This window comes from Acartia tonsa, chromosome 1 (assembly GCF_053477335.1).
Source record: "Acartia tonsa isolate MP-2025a chromosome 1, ASM5347733v1, whole genome shotgun sequence".
Classification (NCBI taxonomy): Eukaryota; Metazoa; Arthropoda; class Copepoda; order Calanoida; family Acartiidae; genus Acartia; species Acartia tonsa.
This window is the reverse complement of record NC_137260.1, coordinates 33,492,244-33,512,426: the sequence shown is the minus strand read 5'-3', so window position 1 is coordinate 33,512,426 and position 20,183 is coordinate 33,492,244. Positions and strand designations below refer to the sequence as shown.

The window sequence follows — 20,183 nt, the reverse complement described above, 5'->3', positions numbered from 1 at the left end:
TGACAACAAATTTGGTTTTATTAATTTATCCTATTTATCTGATATTTTAATACTGATTACTTTAACAATAAGGTATAATGTTAATCCTACCGATTAAGACCTTGGCTTTTATGGATGTTGTCATTCTTGTTTCATTTCAAACAGGCATCGGTTTTCATAAAAACTAGGTATTTATTTTAGTTACTGTTTTTTTACCTTTTCAAGTCATTTGGAGGTTAAGTGTCGGGTTATTTTAAGTATTTGATTTTATTTTGAAAGATATTCTAGAATTCCCTTTTGTCTATCTGTCAGTCAGTCCATAATGCTACTGGGTATTTGTGATCATCTCAGCTGCTACTGGAGGTAAACTGGTGACATCTTCAGTGAAGATGTTAGTACATTCCTTGATTTTTTTGGCTTTGCTACTTATGGATGGTGTTATACTTTTTTTCTATATCTAATAATTTCGAAGTTGGATATGTTAAATCTTACAAGTTGGGCTTGATTGATTTAGGTATAGAATGTATAGATCAAGAATTTTTTTAAAAAATTTATTTTATTAATAGACATAAATAAATTAATATATATCACAGTTTTAACATAATATGAAAATGCAAACATGGTCCATAATCACACTTTCTTTTACAAAATTTAAATGAGTAATTCCATGATATTATAGGTAAAATTAAAAGAAAGATAAAGGGGTAGTTGCACGAAATGCATTTGAACTTAATTTAGTGAATTGCATATTTTTTTCTGGTCAATGGTTGAAACTACATCTATATGGCATATATTTGAAAGAATTTCAATTTTTACCACGTAGTTTTTAAAATATTATAATTAAAAATAGTATTTTTGAGATACATGCAATTTATATAGCTAGCTTATTTTCACAAAACAGCATGACTACTAATTTAGTGATGTCTAATTGCTTGTTATTTAGTGTAATACAAAATTAAAAATGTTTGATGGTATATTTGTAAGTTTTGCTTGAAATATTTTTTTCTGAAATGCACTTCATACAACTATCCCTTTACAAAATTAGATCTTTTCATAAAGTGTATTTAACAAAAAATCAGAATATAAATATTTCTATTGTTTCTGGACATTAAAAAAATTTTATTATTTCAATATCTACTAGAAAGTAGACTGCACTTATATACATGTACAAATACATTGCAAGAAGCAAAGAAAGTGTTGTTAGTTAAATGAATGAAAAAATATGGACTGGACTAATGTTTTATGAAAATAATATCAATAAATATGAATACATATATAACAAAAAAAATCACAAGTTAGGCTTGTATAGTGACTATAGTGCCAAATTATTTAAAAAAAAGAAACTCTTCTACAATAAGGGTCAGTCTGTGGATACCACTATTGTTTATTTAGGCATGTTAGAATAGTCATAAAATTGTCATAATAATATCTGTGGAAGACCTCGAGGGGGCTTGGTGTCGTTTCAGTTTCTAGACCTCTCCATGCACCTTTAAAACCATGCGTCTTAATTGAGTTGTGAAGGGTCCAATCTAGTAAATCCTAACTGTGCATGGTAATGAGTTGCGCCTGTTTTGGGCTAAGGCATTCCCCCTACTCTAACTATTTATGTTGTGCACCTGTCATAGCAGCGTTAGGAGCCATTTTAACGTCTTTAACTATGATAGGGTGTTATGCTGAGAATAGAACCTATTATTTCACCGACGACGAGTGCATGTGTTTTGCGCCACGGTGGCGGGTTAGTAATAATCAAATATCTGTTACCGTTAGATATAAATTTTAAAATGCGTAGCAACTCTACAATAATCACCAGAAGCTTCATAGGTCCATTAGCTTTTATGGTTGTTGTCATGCTTTTTTCGTAAATTTAACTATATTTAAAAGAAGCAAGCCTTAAAATTACTGGCTTTTGTAGTCCACTTTCAGTCATACATGTGGATTTAATGTCAACAGAAAAAAAATTTCCAATAGCAGAGGCGTGCAATCGCATTTGACACCAAGAAATGTAAGCTGAATAAGTTTATGTTTCAGAAGTAACACAAATACCTTCCCCCTCGAGTTGTCATCATTGAACAGAAAAAAGTACTAATATAAAATTGAGATTGTCATAATTGAACCATTGAACATCTTTCTTATTGACTACGCTTCTAGGTTTTGTATCATCAGCTTCAGTTTGTCTAGATATCACTGTCCACGTCGTCTAAACAAAAAATATAGTTTTATTAGGTAGTTTGAAGACAATGTAAATGTCAAGTTTGGGCTGATTTAATTTTGAAGGCCAACATGTATTTTATTCAGAAGTTTATCTACTCCTTAATTATTCGTTTTTTTCAATAAAATCACAGGCGTGCAGAAAGGGGTTGTTTCCAACCCCAGTCAAAATTAAGTGGGGGTGGACTGGATACACCCCATGAAATGTAAAAAAAATTGCGCAATCCGCACATTAATTTTTCAATTCAAGGACACTTGATTTTGAGTGGGTGGATGGACATATAGGGGGGCGTAGGCAACCCCCTGACACCAAAAATACACCTATTTGTTGTCTGTTATACAGCTTTATCGATTTTTGTATAAGGAGGAAGCAAATTTTCAATTGCGCTTCACAAACCCCTCGCAAAACTCCATGCACGCCACTAATTAAATGTGATGTTAATTCATTTTAAACATGATTGACTTAAATCCTTCTAATAAAGTAACAGGATGTTTGTTGTTTGTCTGCACTGAAGGATCTCGCTAACCACTGAACCGATTGGGTTCTCCTTAACAGGGTAGCTTTTGATAGGTTCCAGGAAGGTTTATAAGTATTTTGGGGGAGGGTACCACCACACTCCCAAGAGAAATCGCCTGTTAAAAAAAATTACCTCCCCCCCAAAAAAAACATTAAATAAGTAAACATTCTACATATTCATGTTCAAACAATTTTGATCAATAAAAAATAAACCCATATTTATTACAAGCCACTAGCGGACGTGTTTTGGCTTTCAGCTCAAACTGTATCAAATATTTACCTTTCACAAATTAAAGAAATACGGAGGTGGTTCAACTTAGAGGTTATATTCATATTCTTTATTTCTGAAATTTTAAAATGTAAAATCAAACATATTCTAGTCTTATTAATAGGCAAGAGTAAGGGGCGTAGCTTGACTTAATTGACTTGATAAATTGGCGAAACCACATTTCTTGTATAATTAATGATGAATTAAACATGACAAATGTTGCGAAAAAAAGATATTGTCGTCTAGCTATACCTACTATTTTTTAATCCAAAAAATATAGAGTATCAAGGCAATTAATATGGTATAAGAGTACAACATAATCGCATCAAAAAAACGTAAAAGAAAATCATTATAATTAACTTGATTGGCCTTAATTAACTTTTTTTTCTGGAAATGGTCACATTAGAATGGATTGGATACGCTTTGTTTATTGTACCTAAACATATATACGAATATAAACTAATAATCCTGATTCTTCGAAAATATATAAGGAAAGCCCTCCTACATTTTCCAATTTTAGTTTGTACGACTTATAGTTTTGAACAAGGTATTCTGCATTTACTAATTTTGTTGTTAATATTTTTTAAAAGCTCAATTTACTCTAAAAAATCATTTTATCATATGAAACAAACTCGGATATATATATAAAACATAGAACTTTCAAATCTTAGATATGATTGTCGATTGATACATAAGTAAAACAATAACAAAAATCAGCTGCTACAAATTGATCTGTGGAGAGAGGTAGATGGACAAAATATCAGTCAAAATTTTTAACCCATACCCAAATGATTATTTGTAAAAAACATAAGTAATTATTCATTTTTATCAAACTATTTTGCGATAAATATAATTACAACAGTATAAGACTATGAAAAACAAACTTTTTTTTCTTTTATACTATGATAAGTAACTAAAATGAAAACGGAAAAAATACTCAGGAGAAATTTGTCAAATTCTATCAATTCTATAAATTGGTATAAGGATGTTTGTGGAAGTACTAGCCTAATATAGACATTATCCAGATAATTTCCATTTTAAAATGCTTCAATTATCGACAATTACACAGTAACAAAACAGTAAAATAAAAATTCGATATAACATAACTTATTAGACACTGTTAGGAAAACTTTTAAGCTATATTTTATAACCAAATTGTCATTGGAAATAGATTTAAACAGTAAAAATGTAGTCAAAGCAGCTTAAAAATTTTTTCTTCCCTTCCCCAACAAGGTTTTTTCGGGTTTAAAAAGTCAATATTTTTTTTCACAAGGAACTTGCAGATATTTTTTTTAGTTAATGTTGTTTTAAAAACACCCTTCTTTCCGTATATTAACAGAAAGTTTTAGCTTCACACTCCCTTTAATTAATATTTTGGAAATATATATTTCTTCTCTGTTGGAAGATTGCATTCGAAAATAAACTTTTTTAGTTATGAATACCAGATACAAAATTATTATCATTGTTTTCTATGATTTTAATTTTTGCGATTAAGTAAAGAAAGAAAACAATGAATTATTTACTTTTTAGCTTTGCTGATTCCTGAAGTCAAAGTCTTTCTGACCAATCATTTTATAGAAATGCAATTTTTAGCCTGAGGCAAAAAGCTGACCAAGGCCTAATAAACTTTTACCTTTTCCTTTTGAGTTACAAAGCTATTCTATAATTTCAAATATCCGCCTGTCCTTCCACCAAAGCTTATAACTTCTGTTATAAAAATCTATTTTGTAACTCAGCTGTTTATTCTTTATTTGTCAGTCGTTCTGAATGTTTCTTTTATAATTTGTTGATTATAATGGATTATAATATTTTTGTTATTTTCCTGATTTCTGATGTGCTGAAAATGGATTGCCTATTTCTTTAATAATTTCCAAATGTGTACAGCAGATACCCAATTATTGCAAATGCTATTTTCAGCTACTCAGTCAAAAGGAAAAGCTATATAATGTATAAACTATTTATACATTATACATTCAAAATTTTAATTTTTCAAAATTTTGATTTTTTTTTGGAAGTTTGAAGGTTTTTTAGCTAGTAGTAAATATTGAGATAAGACGCGGATGCTAGGTACACTTTCGGAAACTAAAATTCAGTACATCTGATTTCTGAGTAGATTCGTACTGTATCAGTCAGGAGGATGAAAATGTTTCTACTCTCTTAAAAAATAATTCAAGATTTCTCAAATGCTACTCTTGTGTTGAATGATTGTTTTTATATAATTTATTTCGAGTTAAACATGAAACAAACTATGAATTTATGTATTTTTAAATGTTTATAATAGATAAATTACGAATTACGGAATATAAATCATGTACATTTGAAGTATGAGATATTATTTTTTTGTTTTAATAGAAACTCAAGAAAATCATTAAGAAAATCAGAATTTAGACCCATATTATTTTAAATTGATAAAGCAGATTTTACAACAAACAATGATTGAGAGAAACAGTTTAAAATGGTCCATCTTGATAAACATTCATCTTTACTAATTTTTAATGAGCGATCTTTGGCAATTAGAATTAGCAATGATAGTTGAAAAAATATTTCATTTTTAGCAAATATAGGGTACCAAACATTAAAAAGATAAAAATTTTCTTTGAGATAAATGAATTCAGGGGTGTCATTATTAAAATAATAGTCTAAATATAAAGCAAGTGTATGTATAAAGAATTTTGGGTAAAGGCAAAAAAATAATGAATGTTCTATACTACTTTCTACATTACATAGATTACATTTGGTAGAGTCACTATGACCAAAAAGACCTAGTTTTCGTTTTGATACAAGAGTGCGGCATATTTGTTCAAAAAAGAAACTTTTAAAATATAGGGGTAGAGGAAGAGAGAATAATTTATTGAAACTCAATTCAAAAGACTCAGTGTCAGGGAAAAATAGACCATCTCTCAAACGAGTTTTTATTGCAGGATGTTGTTTTTTGAATTTATTTCTTAACATGATTTTGAAGTGTAGAGAAAATATTTGTGGATTAAAATTGTTTAGGTTAATGAGGGGTTTTCCTAAATTCATAAACTCTTTTTTGGTGACTACTGGAAAGTGGGATGCAATAGATTTCAAAACATTTAATTTATTAACTAGAGTAGTACATGCAGGGTTATTGGTTATTTTAGTATGTAGAGTAGGAAGTATGATAATTCTATCTCCAATTATTCTGTGGTCAAAAATATTTGCAACTGTAATGATATTATTTTGTTTAAGAAGGGAAATTTCATTTGATGATAATTTGTGTTTAACCATAGAAGTAGAGGTTAATGAAATTTTTAAACAAGTGTTTTTATTAGTTTCCAAATCTTTTAAAAATGATATAATTTGATTAAAATATCTATCATTACAGTTAGGGTATATCGATTTAATGGAGTTCTTATTTTGAAGAAAAGTAGAGTAACCAAAGTTACTTAAAAGGTTATTTAAATCTACATGTTTGTGACGAAAAATAATTCCTAGAATTGAATTTGGATAAATAAAAGCATGATGTAGAGTGTTAAGTAAACTGGGAATGAAAATAGATAAACTTTGATTTTCTGGTTTTAAAAATTTTAATCCTCCATTGACAAAATCAAGTTCAATTCTTTTTTCTGAGACTTTGAAACGATGTGATATACCATCCATAGATTTATTAGACCACAAGAATTTAGAAATGATATTCCATAGTTTTTTTATTTGTTCAATATTTGGACAGTAAACACGAAAAATATGGAAACACATTGAATTAAGTAAAGACATGCAAAGATTACGTCGTTTGAAGATATTGTAACTATTTCTAAGGGGAAGAATCTTTGCTTTTTTGTTCAAATTATTCAATAATTCATCATAAGTGATTTGGGCAGCATTTTTCATATCAAATGATAAATGGATACCCAAATGTTTAAGGCTAGATTGAATAGTTCCTATTTTGCTAAGATTTGGTGGGATTGTACCATGGACGAGAATTTTAGTTTTAGAGAAGTTTATTTTTAAACCAGTACTATTTTCTAATTCATTTAGCATGCAATATAGTTTTTCAATATCCCTCGAGAATCAAATACAATAAAACCTCCAAGTATCGTCAGCAAATGCTAAAGATTTAAAAATTTTTTTACTTATTTCAAAGAGATATGATGAAAAACTATAGAATCAAGTACAGAAGGAAATATATGATGTAAAATATTAAATAGAGTAGCAGCGCTTGGACCTCCTTGTGGTGTTCCAAGGATAATGTTAATAAATTCAGAATAGCAATTTTCTACTTTAGCTCTAAAACGGCCTTTAGAAGTAAGGTTTATCCATGTCTGAGCAAAATTTCCATTAGGAAATATATGTTTAATTATTTTATGTAACACTTCGGGTATAATGCGATCAAATGCACGCTGAATGTCAAAGCTGATAAGTTGGCTGTCTAAATTATGGGATTGAATGTAATTCATTGTTGCAATAGTAGAAACACTTGCAGAGTGCATATGACGTTTAGAGGTAAAGCCAAATTGATCATTTGAAATTATTTTGCTCAAATATGGAATCACCTTTTTGTTTAAAGATTTAGATTGTATTTTATATAGTGTTTCCATAGACGAAATAGGTCGTTTATTTTGTCCTAGTGAGGGATCAGTTCCTTTTTTATCTATGAAAACAATATTCCTATCCTTAATCCATGCAAAAGGAGAATTATCAATGTTTTTAACTAGATGAAGTTGATTTAAAGCTCGTGTCATGAAATTAGGCAATAAATCAAACAAGTATTGAAATAAAATTTTTGGTTCAGAGGACAACCCAGGAAAACTATTATTACTCATAGATTTGATAACATCCTTATATTCATTGACAGTACAAATAGGGGAAGTTAGATTATAGATCTGAGGATAAATTTGATCAATTGACAGGTGAAATTTCTGTAAGTAACTATCTAAATCATAGTTAAGTATAGAATTGGGTGAAACTGTTTTTGCATGCAATTTACTCAAATGATTAGCTATTTCTTGGGGGTCATTGTTTAATTAGTCATTAATCATTATGCAATGTTTTTGATTAAATTTACGTCGACAATGGCTAAAAGTATAAGGATTTGATTTTCCATCTAGTAGCAAGTTTCTCATAAAAATAGTTTCAGAGCGAGAATGTGTGAGATTTAGAAAATATTCTTTTTGCTGTTTATATAAAATATCGATTTTGTCTGTATTGTTGATTGTTGAAGCTTTTAATTTTTCTAAGATTTGGGAGATAGATTCATCAAATTTTTTGGTTTTAAGATAACTTTTAAGACAAAAATTGGAATAAAATTTGTCATGATGTAATTTTAAATGTTTCAACAAAACAAACAGAACAGAAGTTTCTTCATATACAGTGTTTAAAAATGATAGATCAAATTCGATTAAATTTGGGTTATTTAAATAAAATTCAACACCTTTACTTTTTGAAATCAAATCAGCATTGTCAAAAAGGAAAGAAATAGACTCTTTTTTCATAAGATTCTGAAATTCAGAATTAATAAATAAAAATTTTTTCCAGGAAGGTGCACAATATTTGAATTTGGTTTTTGTCCCAATGAATAGAGATTTGTGATCTGAAAAGGAATTAAATTTGTAATCAATTTTGATAAAATTAGGTACATTAGTATAACAGTGATCAATTAGAGACATACTATTAATTCTATTACCACGTCCACGCCAAGAGTAAATAATATCTTGCTTTAAATGAGCAGCTAAATCATATAAATTACATTTTTCTGTTATATTTAGAAAAGCATTTGCTTTAATTTTATGAGAAGGATTTGAAAAAGAAATATTTGTACCTCCAATTAGAGTAAATTTTGATAGTTTCTTTTTACTAATAAATTTGTCAATGTCATTGAGAATTTGTAAACAGTGATTAGTATCGCTAGGCAGATATACACAAATAAATTCATAAAAAATGTCTAAAACTTTTAATTTAGTATACATTGCATGACAAGAACTGATTACATAAACATCAGTTTTTTTATTTTCAATAGTTAAAATATTGTCAGAAAATAGGTAGAGGCCAGCACTTGGTCTGGTGCCAGAACTGGTCTCACCTATATATTCTATATGATTTGGTAAGTTTAAACTGTCAAAGTTGCATTTTCTTTTGGTTTCACAGAGGACATAAAAGGTAGGTATAAAACGAGAGGATGAAATTATTTCTTTGATTTTATGAGATACCCTTTTTGTTTTATTGTTAAGTTTTGATTTAGTTTTGCCCCCGAGCCCCATCACATTAACAGATATTACTTGAAAGGACATTAGATTTAATAAAATAAAATATCACAAATTGTAAAAAATATGGAAGTATTTTTCAAAGCTTTGTGTGGCTTCTTTCCCTAATTATTACATAAGTATTCGCCTTAGGGGTTAGCAAGAGTTTGTCCTTTGATGTACTTAAAACCCTAAGTTAGAACATAATATCATGGAGTTCATATAATTTTCAATATGATAGTTAATATGTTACATATTAATATATTTTTGAAAAGAAAATAGTAGAGAAAAATGTCCATCTCTAAATTTTTTCTGAACTAATTGAGAGTAAATTGTATATAAGATTTGCTGGAAATATAGTATAGGCTAGATTTTAGACTGTTCCCCTTTTAAAAGGCAATTCAGCAATGTATTTTCTCCCCCTTTCATTCTATAGAAACAAGGTCAAAAAAACACACTAGTTCAGTAGAAAAAAATAGTAGAAAATGGACAAATTTCAAAAGAAAATATTTAATCAGAAAAATTCAATTCTTAATGGTAGTAAGTTTGTAAGCGGTTCACTATTATTTGGCAACTTACTAGGCGTGCATGGGATTATGATTTGTGGTCCTGCCATAGGTGACATTAAAGGTAATAATCTGTTAAGGTCGATAGGAGAATGATTATCATTGTCACTTGGATATGCAATATATGTTTTCACTTTATGATTGCTGTTAGATTTTTCTAGATCAATAGTGATATTTTCATTACAAATATTTGTTTGGTTTGCAAACTGTTCATTAGAACCTGAAATTAAAGGATTATTGACAAAGTTTTGACCAATTTTGGGCCAACAAATTTCGTCAGCTGATAGCACTGGTGTATTGGTAGAAGCTGAATATATTGTTGGCTCCGAGAGGGGGGAAGTTAGAAAGGGAGTTGGTGTTGGCTGTGGGGTCCCTGGCAAACTCGCAGAAGCTGTAAAGGATGCATTTGGACATATGTTCTTTAGATGGTCGAGAAGTGTGGGATTTGATGGTTCAGCGTTGCATTTTGATATGCTCAAATACGTGATCTTGAATGGTGGATTTGAGTTTGAGATATTCATTAGACTTAAAATCGACATCATCCAAAGGTACAAGAAAACCATTTTCCTTGTACATGTGTATGCATCTGGACTCAAGGAATTTGGTGTTTTTAGTTTCACCCTCTACTCTAAAGCTGTATAAAGGAAAAACAAACTCATTGTGATTGCAAGCAGCAAAGTTGTTTAGGTTGTAGCTTGTTATGATGTTTTCTTCCAGTAGTTCCTTAAAGATGTTATTTAAGCATCGCACTTGAAATTTAAGCTTTGGAAAATTATTGAGAGAATATTGAGGTTTGGAAGCTTTGGGGCCAATATTTTTGTTGATATTGTAGAGTGCGGATTTTCTGGCACCTACACTGTTGAATATGACTGTAGCATCAAGTCGCTTAGATTTAGCTGGTAGCTGAATTACAGATTCTACTGCTCCCCATCCCCCTAGGTTACAGGCAATATTATGAGAGTTTGAATTTTGGATAGCCCAAGTTTTCCTATTAATGTGAGCGATGCTAGTTATGTTAGGAATATACATTGATGTGGCAATAACTTTTAACTCGGGTGTTAAAACTGGGCTATGAAGATTGATAATTTCATTTCTTGGTAGATCATATCTGATACTATGCAAAAGTTCGGCCCTTTTAATACGGGTTTTGTACTCATTAAGGAACCATTGTAGCTGCTGTATGTGATCAATGAGATCACCTTTAGAAAGAGTCTCCATGTTAGAAACTGATTAAATGTTTTTGGGTTGTTTGTAAGGGACCCAATAATAGGAATATGTGTAAGTAGGATTTGAAGAAATTAACAGATATTAAGGTTTGTTTCACGTTTCTAACCAAATTATAGTAAACTGATAACTTTTGTTTACACATTTTTTTGATATAATGTATATGATAAATTGTTCTCTCTCAATTACATCTTAACATTATTATTTTAACATAAAGTCTTAGTCAACTTATAATTTAATTCTTTAATTTTAATCGAGGGGAATTATGTACAACATGACCCCTGCTGTAATTGGCTGTTTACCCTTTTCTCTGAATAATTAATGAAATTGGTCTGACCTGAACCTTGCTACAAAATATACTATAGTGTGGCTAAAATATGACCTGATATTGAAAACTATATTCTTAGTATTTATATTGAGAACTGAATATTATCTTCGACTTCCTGACAGATTGTTAACAGACTTATGTATTATACATTGTATGCATATTTGTTGAGTTGCTGTTCTAACTTTTTTAAAATTTTCTTTAGATTTTTCTAAGCCACACTTTTGTTTTCTTGTGAGTTGAATTCAGGAACTGAGATTTATTCATACATATCATTACAACTCAGTTTTAAATAATCTATCTCTTCTTTCTTTTTTCTTACTTAAACAGTTCGTTAACATATGACTAAAATATAATAAAAATGTTACACGTTTATTGCTTATTTATTGGTTTTTAAAGAACTAGCGGCTTCGCCCCTAGCCTCTAGGGGCTTTGCCCCAAGAGATTTAATCAAACCAATTTTTCGTATTTTAGATTTAAAAGAAAAGTTTAAAAAAAAATTTTTTTTTGGGGGGGGAATTTTTAATTTTTTTTTTTTGGGGGGGGGGTAGTCGACCACACTATTTAAATTTTAGTTTTGAAAAGAAAAATTTTTTTTTGGGGGGGGGGCACAGTGGGATTTTTGGTCATTTTTAAAATTTCCTCAATTTTGAGTTAAATGTCCCAGGGGCTAGTATTACCATTCAAAAGTTGCCATGCAACAGATTTTTTTATATACTACAAAATTAGGCAAAATACAGCCGTTTTGCTGAACGTGGTCAAAGGAATATTTTTAAAAAGTGAATTTTTTCATTAAAATCATCATACATTGCTTTTCCTACTTTTTCCTAGAGTAAATTGGTGTAAAAATCCGATTAAATGATATGTAGCAATATTTCATTGATATATACAGATGTTTCTACTTTAAAATGCAAAGAAAAATAAGAAAAGTTGTCATAAATCTGTAATTTAAAATCCAACAACACCTAATATTGCATCTTAAAATAACATGTATTTTTTACGTTTATAGGTTTTTCTCACTTGGGGCTACGAGTTGCCAAAAGTTATTTAGGCCCTGATTAAATTCAAGTATTCATAATTCAAGATTAGTTCATAACTCTTGGCAACTCGTAGCCCCAAATGAGAAATCCAGCTTAGAAAATAGATACTGTGAAGTTGTATTAATATAAATTAAATACCATTATGAAGTCAAACTACTAAAAATTGATATAATTTAATAACACACATATTTAATCTTTAAAGGTTACCTTTCCGTTTTTAATAGCAAAGCTATTCTGTAAATGATACGTCCGTCTGTCGGTACATCTGTTTGTTAGAAACAGTATTAGGGAAAATGTGAATTTCTCGGCTGCTATTTAAAGGACTTTATTACCATACTAAGAAGCATCCAGATTTTAATCTACTAAGTCTTTCAGTCTATTGGTAATGGTCTGGCAACCAGTTGATTTAAGTTGAACAAGGATGACAACATTCATAAAAGCAAAGCTCTGAAACGGGGTGACAGACGAACATTAAATCTTGTAGAGCATGAATAAGTAAAATATATATAAATAAGTCTTGTCAAAATTTTGCCTAAATTTGTTGCAAAAGTTCTTAAATATAAAATACTGTTTAAGGGTATACGGACATTGTTAGGAATTGATTATAGAGATGCTTCGCTTATAACAGTGTACTTATAATGTAAGTTAAAAATCAACATAAACGTATGGACATTCTGGTAATGATTATAGGGTTGATACGCTTTCCAAATCGTACAGAACTAATAAAGGAGTCAATAGAACAATTCTAACATGCCTAAGTTAACAAAAAAGCTAACGTTACGGACGCAGGGACGTACGGACTGACCCTAATTATAGAAAAGCTTCGCTGTAATTTTAGATAGACAGCTTTTTTTTGGGGGGGGGGGGAGGGAGGTAAAGATTTACCTCATTGATGGTAATCTACTCTATATAAAACTAACGTCTGCGCCCCTAGATATAGAAGGGCAGAAAAATAGCTTAAAACAATACCCAGGCTTATTTATAAAAATGAAATAGCCTAAAACCATCCTATAAGAAGCTTCCCTCTAAAGAAGAACCATATCGGTTCATTGGTGAGTGAGATCCTTCGCTACACACAAAAAAGCTTAGTACTTTATATTATAGGATATACTGAAAACATATATACAATGATTTTTATGAAATAGTTTTAGGAACAAAGCTGCTCAATTTTTATAAATGTGTGTACGTCTTCCTTTCTGTATTTCTGAAACATTTGAATTAAATTTGATTTCTAAGCCACTATTTTTTCTGTCTGTCCTTCAACTTACATATATTGTTTCTATTCTTTCAATGCCCTTGGTTTCTAAACTTAATAGTAGTCCCTGAATTCACTTTCATTTACTGTATTACTTAAATTTTCCATCCAACTATTAAAATTTGAAAATAATAAGGATGGCAACATCCATTAAAGCGAAGCTCTGAAATGGTTGGACAAACGAACATTAACACTTATAGATTGTCATAACTAAATAATCAGAGCATAAATGTATAAAAGTTGAACAGAATTGTAAGTAAATTTGTTGAAAAACTGAATAATTAGGTACAGGATAATTTTTAAGGACATACTTACATTTTTAAGACTTGATTATTGCATTGTACTTTGTTGTCCTAGAAATCAGTATTCCAAAAATTAGATCAATCTGATAATTATATCATATAGAAACTTGTTGTTACAAACAGTTAAAAATTGCCATGTTTAAAGTGGACATTCTGGTTATGATTATAGAGTTGCTACGCATTCTAAATTGTACGTAACTACTATATACAGGAATCACCATGCAAAGTTTGATAACTTTAAAAGGACGATTCTAACATGCCTAAATTAACAAAAAAATGTTATCCATTCCGAACAGATGGACAGACGTTCTGACGGACCCTAATTATAGAAAAGTTTCGCTTTTAAAAAGATTTTACAATATAATAAGGATGAAAACATCCATAAGTAATAAAGCACAAAAAAAACTTGGAATAAACAAACAGGCAAATTGAGCTATAGAGAAGATGTTCAACAAACAAAGAGAGATAATAAAATGACAGATAAACGGACAAGATAATGTCAAAAACTTTTGTATAAGTAATACCACGATACATTAAAAAAAAACTCTTAGATATCCTTTAATATAATAATAATAATAATAATAATTTAATATAAAGTAGTAAGATTTTTTTTGTCTAAAGATTAAGATCTCAGTGAATACTAAACCTATTGGGTTCTCTAAATTAATCCTTTGTTGGTTTTATGCTAATTTATTCTCAAATTTAAGACTTGGGATGGGTTTAGGCTATTTTTCTAGCCCTTCGCTGTCCCTTTGAATAAAAAGCCTATGGACTCCAGAAGAAAAGAAGAATATTCTTACTATAAACATCATTACTTCAAATCAGTTTATCGAATTGAGAATGCTAATAAAATCTTGAAGAACATCACATTTTTTCCGTTTTATCATGGTGTATGTTTGCAGGGCTCGGCAGCCTGTATACCTCAGGGAAACCTTTTACAATTTTAAATATCAACTGAAAATTTGAACCTGACCAAAGTATGACAATCCCTATAATCTTTTAAAGCATCAAAATGGGTTTAAATTTATGGCCTAGTCACAGCTGATACGCAGCTGCCGAGCCCTGTATACTATTTATTGATAACTTAGAATAATATATTATGTATATAAATCATATACATCTTAAAAACTCTCCAAAAGTTTTAATTGAGGTCTAAATCGATGTTAAAAAATTATTCTTTATAATATGAACAATATCAGAAATTTCGAACATTTAACCATAATAGTAGAGTAGTTCTAGGGACATTTTTCTTATCTAAAATCACAATGATATGTATTTATTATGTTATATTTTATAAGCTATAACCTGTATATGAAAGGTTTTAACTTTATTTTAGATAAAATAAGCTTTTGTTGGCATTTGTGACTCATAAAGTTAAAAAATCCCCAAAACAGCCAAAAAACCCACTGTGGGGGGTTGTTTTTCATTTTTGGGGGGGTTGGGGGTGTCCCACCCCCCAAGAAAATAGCTTAAAACCATCACAGGACCAGTAAATATAATCCCTGAAAAGTAGAGCCCAATCGGTTCAGCGGTTACTGAGATCTTAAGCTTCAGACGGACAGACAGACGGACAGACGGACAGACAGACATCGTTCTACTTTGTATTATAGATATACACTCCGATTGCTGAAAATTAAATTAGCTTTGAAAAATAATGCCCTGTTAAAACCTGAAGTTTAATGGAAACTTTGTTAAAACAATGGCAGCTTATTATTTTGTAAAACATTTTGTGTGCTATAACTGTAATGATTTTTTTTTTGTAATTGTATAATTGTATGATCATGAATTGAATTAAAACAACTTGTTTTTAGGGAAAACTTTCCAAAAACAAGTATAACAACATCCATTATTTAAACTACACATAGCTATACAAAGAAATCATTATATAAAAGTTGCAGGATGTCTGTCTGTACCGAAGGATCTCGATAACCGTTGGACCATCAAGGTTCGCTTTTACATATTAGTGGAGAACACCCTTTCAAGAGAAATAGCACATACAAAAATTTCTTTTACTTTTTCTTTTTAAATCTAGAACCGAAAATGGGATTGGAGTCGACTTCTCCCACCCCCTACCTTTCCACCTTCATTCCCTCAAGTGTATCTAGGGGCGTATCCGCTAGTGATAAATAAATCGTTTCAATTAATATCACTCTCAATATCAATATCATTTTTTGCTTTAAAGGATAATAAACGGCTACGCCCCTAGAGGTACTTGAGGAGTGGTTGTTGTCAAAACCCATTTTTTTTGTATTTTAGATTTAAAAAATAAATAAAAAAAATTTCAGGGGGGGGGGTGAGTTAGTCGTCAACTTTAAGTTTTGGCTTTAAAGGAAATATAAAATTTTTTTTTTGGGGGGGGGAGGGATTTTTCTTTTTGGGGGGAGATGGTGGTGTCCCACCACCCCAAAAAATAGCTTAAAACCATGACAGGACTAGCAGGGAAAATTCCTGAAAAGTAGAGCCCAATCGGTTCAGTGGTTACTGAGATCTTAAGCTTCAGACAGACAAACATTTTTCTATTTTGTATTACTAGTGGCTTCGCCCCGAGATGATAAAAAAAGTTAAGGTGAAATTCGTAAAAAAAACAATAAATAAAAAGGACCAAGAAAATCTTCTACAAAAAAAGGACCAAGGATATCTCCTACCAAAAAAAAAAAAGGGGGAGGGATTTTTTTGTTTTTTGGGGGGTTGGGGGTGTCCCGCCCCCAAAGAAAATAGCCGAAAACCACCACAGGACCAGTAGGTATTTTCCCTGAAGAGTAGAATCTGATCGGTTCAGTGGATACCGAGATCTTAAGCTTCAGACGGACGGATGGACAGACGGACGGACAGACATCATTCTACTTTGTATTATAGATTAAAATAAGGTAACGAGCCAAACTCAGCTTTATCGTGTTGGTTGATTCTCTTACCACCACTGGCTTTATGATCAAATAATGAACTTCAAATATTATGTTAATATGGTGCCATTCGATGATACCGACAAAAAAGAAAATTGTAGAGTTGTTGCTTTTCCTTAAAAAGAAACAAAGAACAAGCAGACAACAAAACACTTTTGGTTTTCAAACTTTTAGTTTTCATGTCTTAGGTTATTACATGCAATACAAAAGACTAACTCGTCAAAGACTGATTAAAACTAATGAAATTGTATAAGTCTATTATATCTCGTTGACAGTTTTGACTTTCTTGATATAGGTAATTTTCAATTTATTGGAGCCCCTAAACAAATTTTAGGATTTTCGAAGGGGGATTTATTTTGGGATGCTTGAGCTACACTCCCCTAATTAGGTACCCAAAGTTTCGAATCAAGTTATGTTATTTGTTGGCTCAAAAACTTTGAGTACTTTGAATGTTTAAACTTTTCAACCAATAATTTTAATCTACAGAATGGTAAATTCTGGTTATAAATCTAAAGTTCATTGTGTTATAACTTAAGATACCTGAATAACAACCTTCCTCTGACTATAATGGGCTACTGTTAAGTAGTAGAAACTTACTAGTGCAGTGGTTTGTGAAATCTATCGGTACAGACAGACAGCCCTTCTATTTCATATATAAATCATAAGTATTAACAAATCAAGTCATTATTAGCCTAAACTAAAACTTAATATCCATTTCTCAGCTATGCTAAACTGAATATGATTTTTTTTATAAGAATGTTCAATATTTTAGGAAAAACGTCAAGACTTTATCCGCTATCACAACATACCGAGACCAACATCACAACTAAATACTTCACCAAACAGCGGTATTAGAAAATCTCCAAAATTGGAATACCAGAGAACGCTTGCTCAGAATAAAAGTCTTTCACTAAACGCGCCAGAATTTGAGAAATCATCTGATTTAAAAACCGGTTCCACGGAGAACAGACAAACAGCTGATTGTAAAATAATAGATGATTTTGGTGACAATTGTTCTGAAAAACACAAGATGGTTCCAAATAAAGTCCTTGTAAAGTCTGGTTCCAGTGAAGGTATATCTTATTATTCTTACCTAATCTAACTATGTATATATTTTTGCACAAATTAGCCCTTCGCCTTATTAAACACCTTATCTAAAACAACTATACCTATTATTAAACATCTTAATTTAACATTATCTTAAACAAGATCAGGTTGATGCACAATTAATTTTGAAAATAGTATAAAAATCCTTAATTTAAGGCCTATATTAATCCTTACTAAAAGTTTAAGACATTTTTAATATTTTTATTTATTGCAAAAGTTAAAAAAGAGATGGATTAATTTATGACTTAAAGTTATCTTATCTTGTTATGTAATTTTGTTCTTTCTAGATTCTAGCAGTTGTGTGTTAGACAGTGCCTCCATAGTTTTAAATTATTCCTCTGGACCGAATGTTGACCTACAGGCCAGCAACGAACAGGGACAGGGATAAAATAATCTTTAAAAAATTGGTAAATCCATGTTTAAGTTTTAATTAGGAAAGGAATATTATTAAAAGATATAATTTCTTTGGAAGAAAGAAGTAGAGGGTGTTGAACTCATCCCCAGATCCATCAATACTTTACAATTCCCCCGGGGACGTCCAAGGGGAGGGTAGGCTGGTAATCATCCCACTAAACAAATTTTAGACCTTTTAGACTTTGCAACACCCCCCCCCCCCCCAAAAAAAAAAAAAACCTTTAACGTCAAAAAACTAAATAGTCATTTTAAATTGTTTTTACCTGGACACATAAAGGACAGCGACACCAGCCATAACCTGGCTTGTAATGACCTAGACAGTGATGCCAGTACAAATTTATACGCTGCAGGATGCCCGGAGGCTGCCATATATTTCTGGCAACCTGGAGATTTTACCTGTGAGGATCATTTGAAAAGTATTGAACGTGAAAAGGCTCTGGAGGCAGCTAGCATACAGGTATTATCTCGAAATTTATATCCCTTCCACTTTCTTTTTGCCATTTAAAAGATGAATTATTGTACTGAAATATGTCGTCATTTTAATACCAAAGAAAAATGATGGCAAAGTTTAACGCAAAACAATAAAATTTTGAGATAAAGTATCCCAAATAGACTTTAAATCGCATTCCTTTAACAATATGATAGTAGGGAAGAAAGAAAGCTTATTATTTACTAAGTATATTTGCGACAACTTTTATTTAATAGATTCTTCCAATTTTTAACATTTACAAAACAGCCTTCTTTATTGCTTCAAGATCCATGTCAGATCTATATAGGAAATAAATGTCTATAAATGAGCTCAAGTTTTCCAAGGAATAAATGTTTAAAACTCATAGTGCTCCAATAATCCATAATAAACTCTCATTGGCCAGAACTATGAGGCCCATTATTTTACTTTATTAGAAATAAATTCATTTTTTTCATTTCATGTTGCTTTTTACATTATATTGAAGTATTTAATTTCTAATCATAAAAAAGAAAATTTAAAATTTAAATATATTAATTTAAGAAAACTCTGTTTTAAAAGAATTTGATTGTGGCGACACTTCCTTTTGTGTGTTCAAATATCAAAACTAAAATTTAAATCATAATAACCCTTTGGTGATGGTAATGTGAAGAAAAAAAAATATAATTGAAAAAAATCTTTTTAAAATTATTTAAATTATTAAATATCTACTTCTTTCTTTTAGATAGTAATGGCGGGGAAGGAAAATTGATTTATTGAGAAATAGATAAATAGATATGTACTCATAGAAAACTAGCCAATAGTGAGATAGTTATATCGAGCCAACTCTAGTGTATTAACCCTTAACGGTCGGGGGGGGGGGGGGCGTTGAACGACCCCCCCCCCTCATCCGGTTTTTTCTATCTCATTTTCTGTGTATGAAAGATAAAGAGCCCAAACTGCGTGACTTTTTAAGTTTGGGTATGACACATAACTGAGAGTTGAAATTTTTTGAATATCTTCATTCTGGCGGGCACAGGATGCCAGCAAACGTGGCAGGGTCATCCAGGTAAAGAGCAAAAATATTTTTTTGACTAAAACAAAGCATTTTATCATACCAAAATACTAAAATATCCTCTAGTAGTACATCCTTATATGAAATACAGGTGTTCAATTCACTTTCAGGTTCCAGGTATAATCCTGCAGGTCCTGATCCTCCAGGTCTCCAGAAATATTTAAAAGGCTCCTGTGGCCGCAATTTTTTGACTTAGAGACTTCAAATATTAAACTTAAGCTTGTCTTACATGTCTACATAACGTATTAAAATTTCATAAAGATCCGCCACCGTTTTCCCGCCGACCGCCGACTGAGGCGGCTGGCAGCTGCCAAGTAAGCTGCGGCCGCTGAAATTTATATTTTGATATTTTTAATGT

The 20,183-nt window shown here is 30.7% G+C and overlaps 1 protein-coding gene and 1 long non-coding RNA gene across 2 annotated transcripts in view; one reads left to right on the top strand and one right to left on the bottom strand.

The window, feature by feature from the left end:
• The window catches only part of LOC145327174 (uncharacterized), a 38,106-nt gene that overhangs the window by 11,286 nt on the left and 6,637 nt on the right, over positions 1-20,183 (top strand). Inside the window, exons 2-4 of the mRNA XM_080170747.1 lie at positions 17,557-17,857; positions 18,179-18,268; positions 18,584-18,762. Of these exons, the coding sequence (XP_080026873.1) occupies positions 17,557-17,857; positions 18,179-18,268; positions 18,584-18,762 (570 nt within the window). The remainder of the gene's footprint in view (positions 1-17,556; positions 17,858-18,178; positions 18,269-18,583; positions 18,763-20,183) is intronic.
• LOC145317421 (uncharacterized) lies at positions 1,680-3,815 on the bottom strand. Its single transcript, XR_013878991.1, has 2 exons — positions 2,985-3,815; positions 1,680-2,176 (listed from the first exon to the last, which is right to left on the bottom strand). It is a non-coding gene; the product is annotated as an uncharacterized LOC145317421 (long non-coding RNA).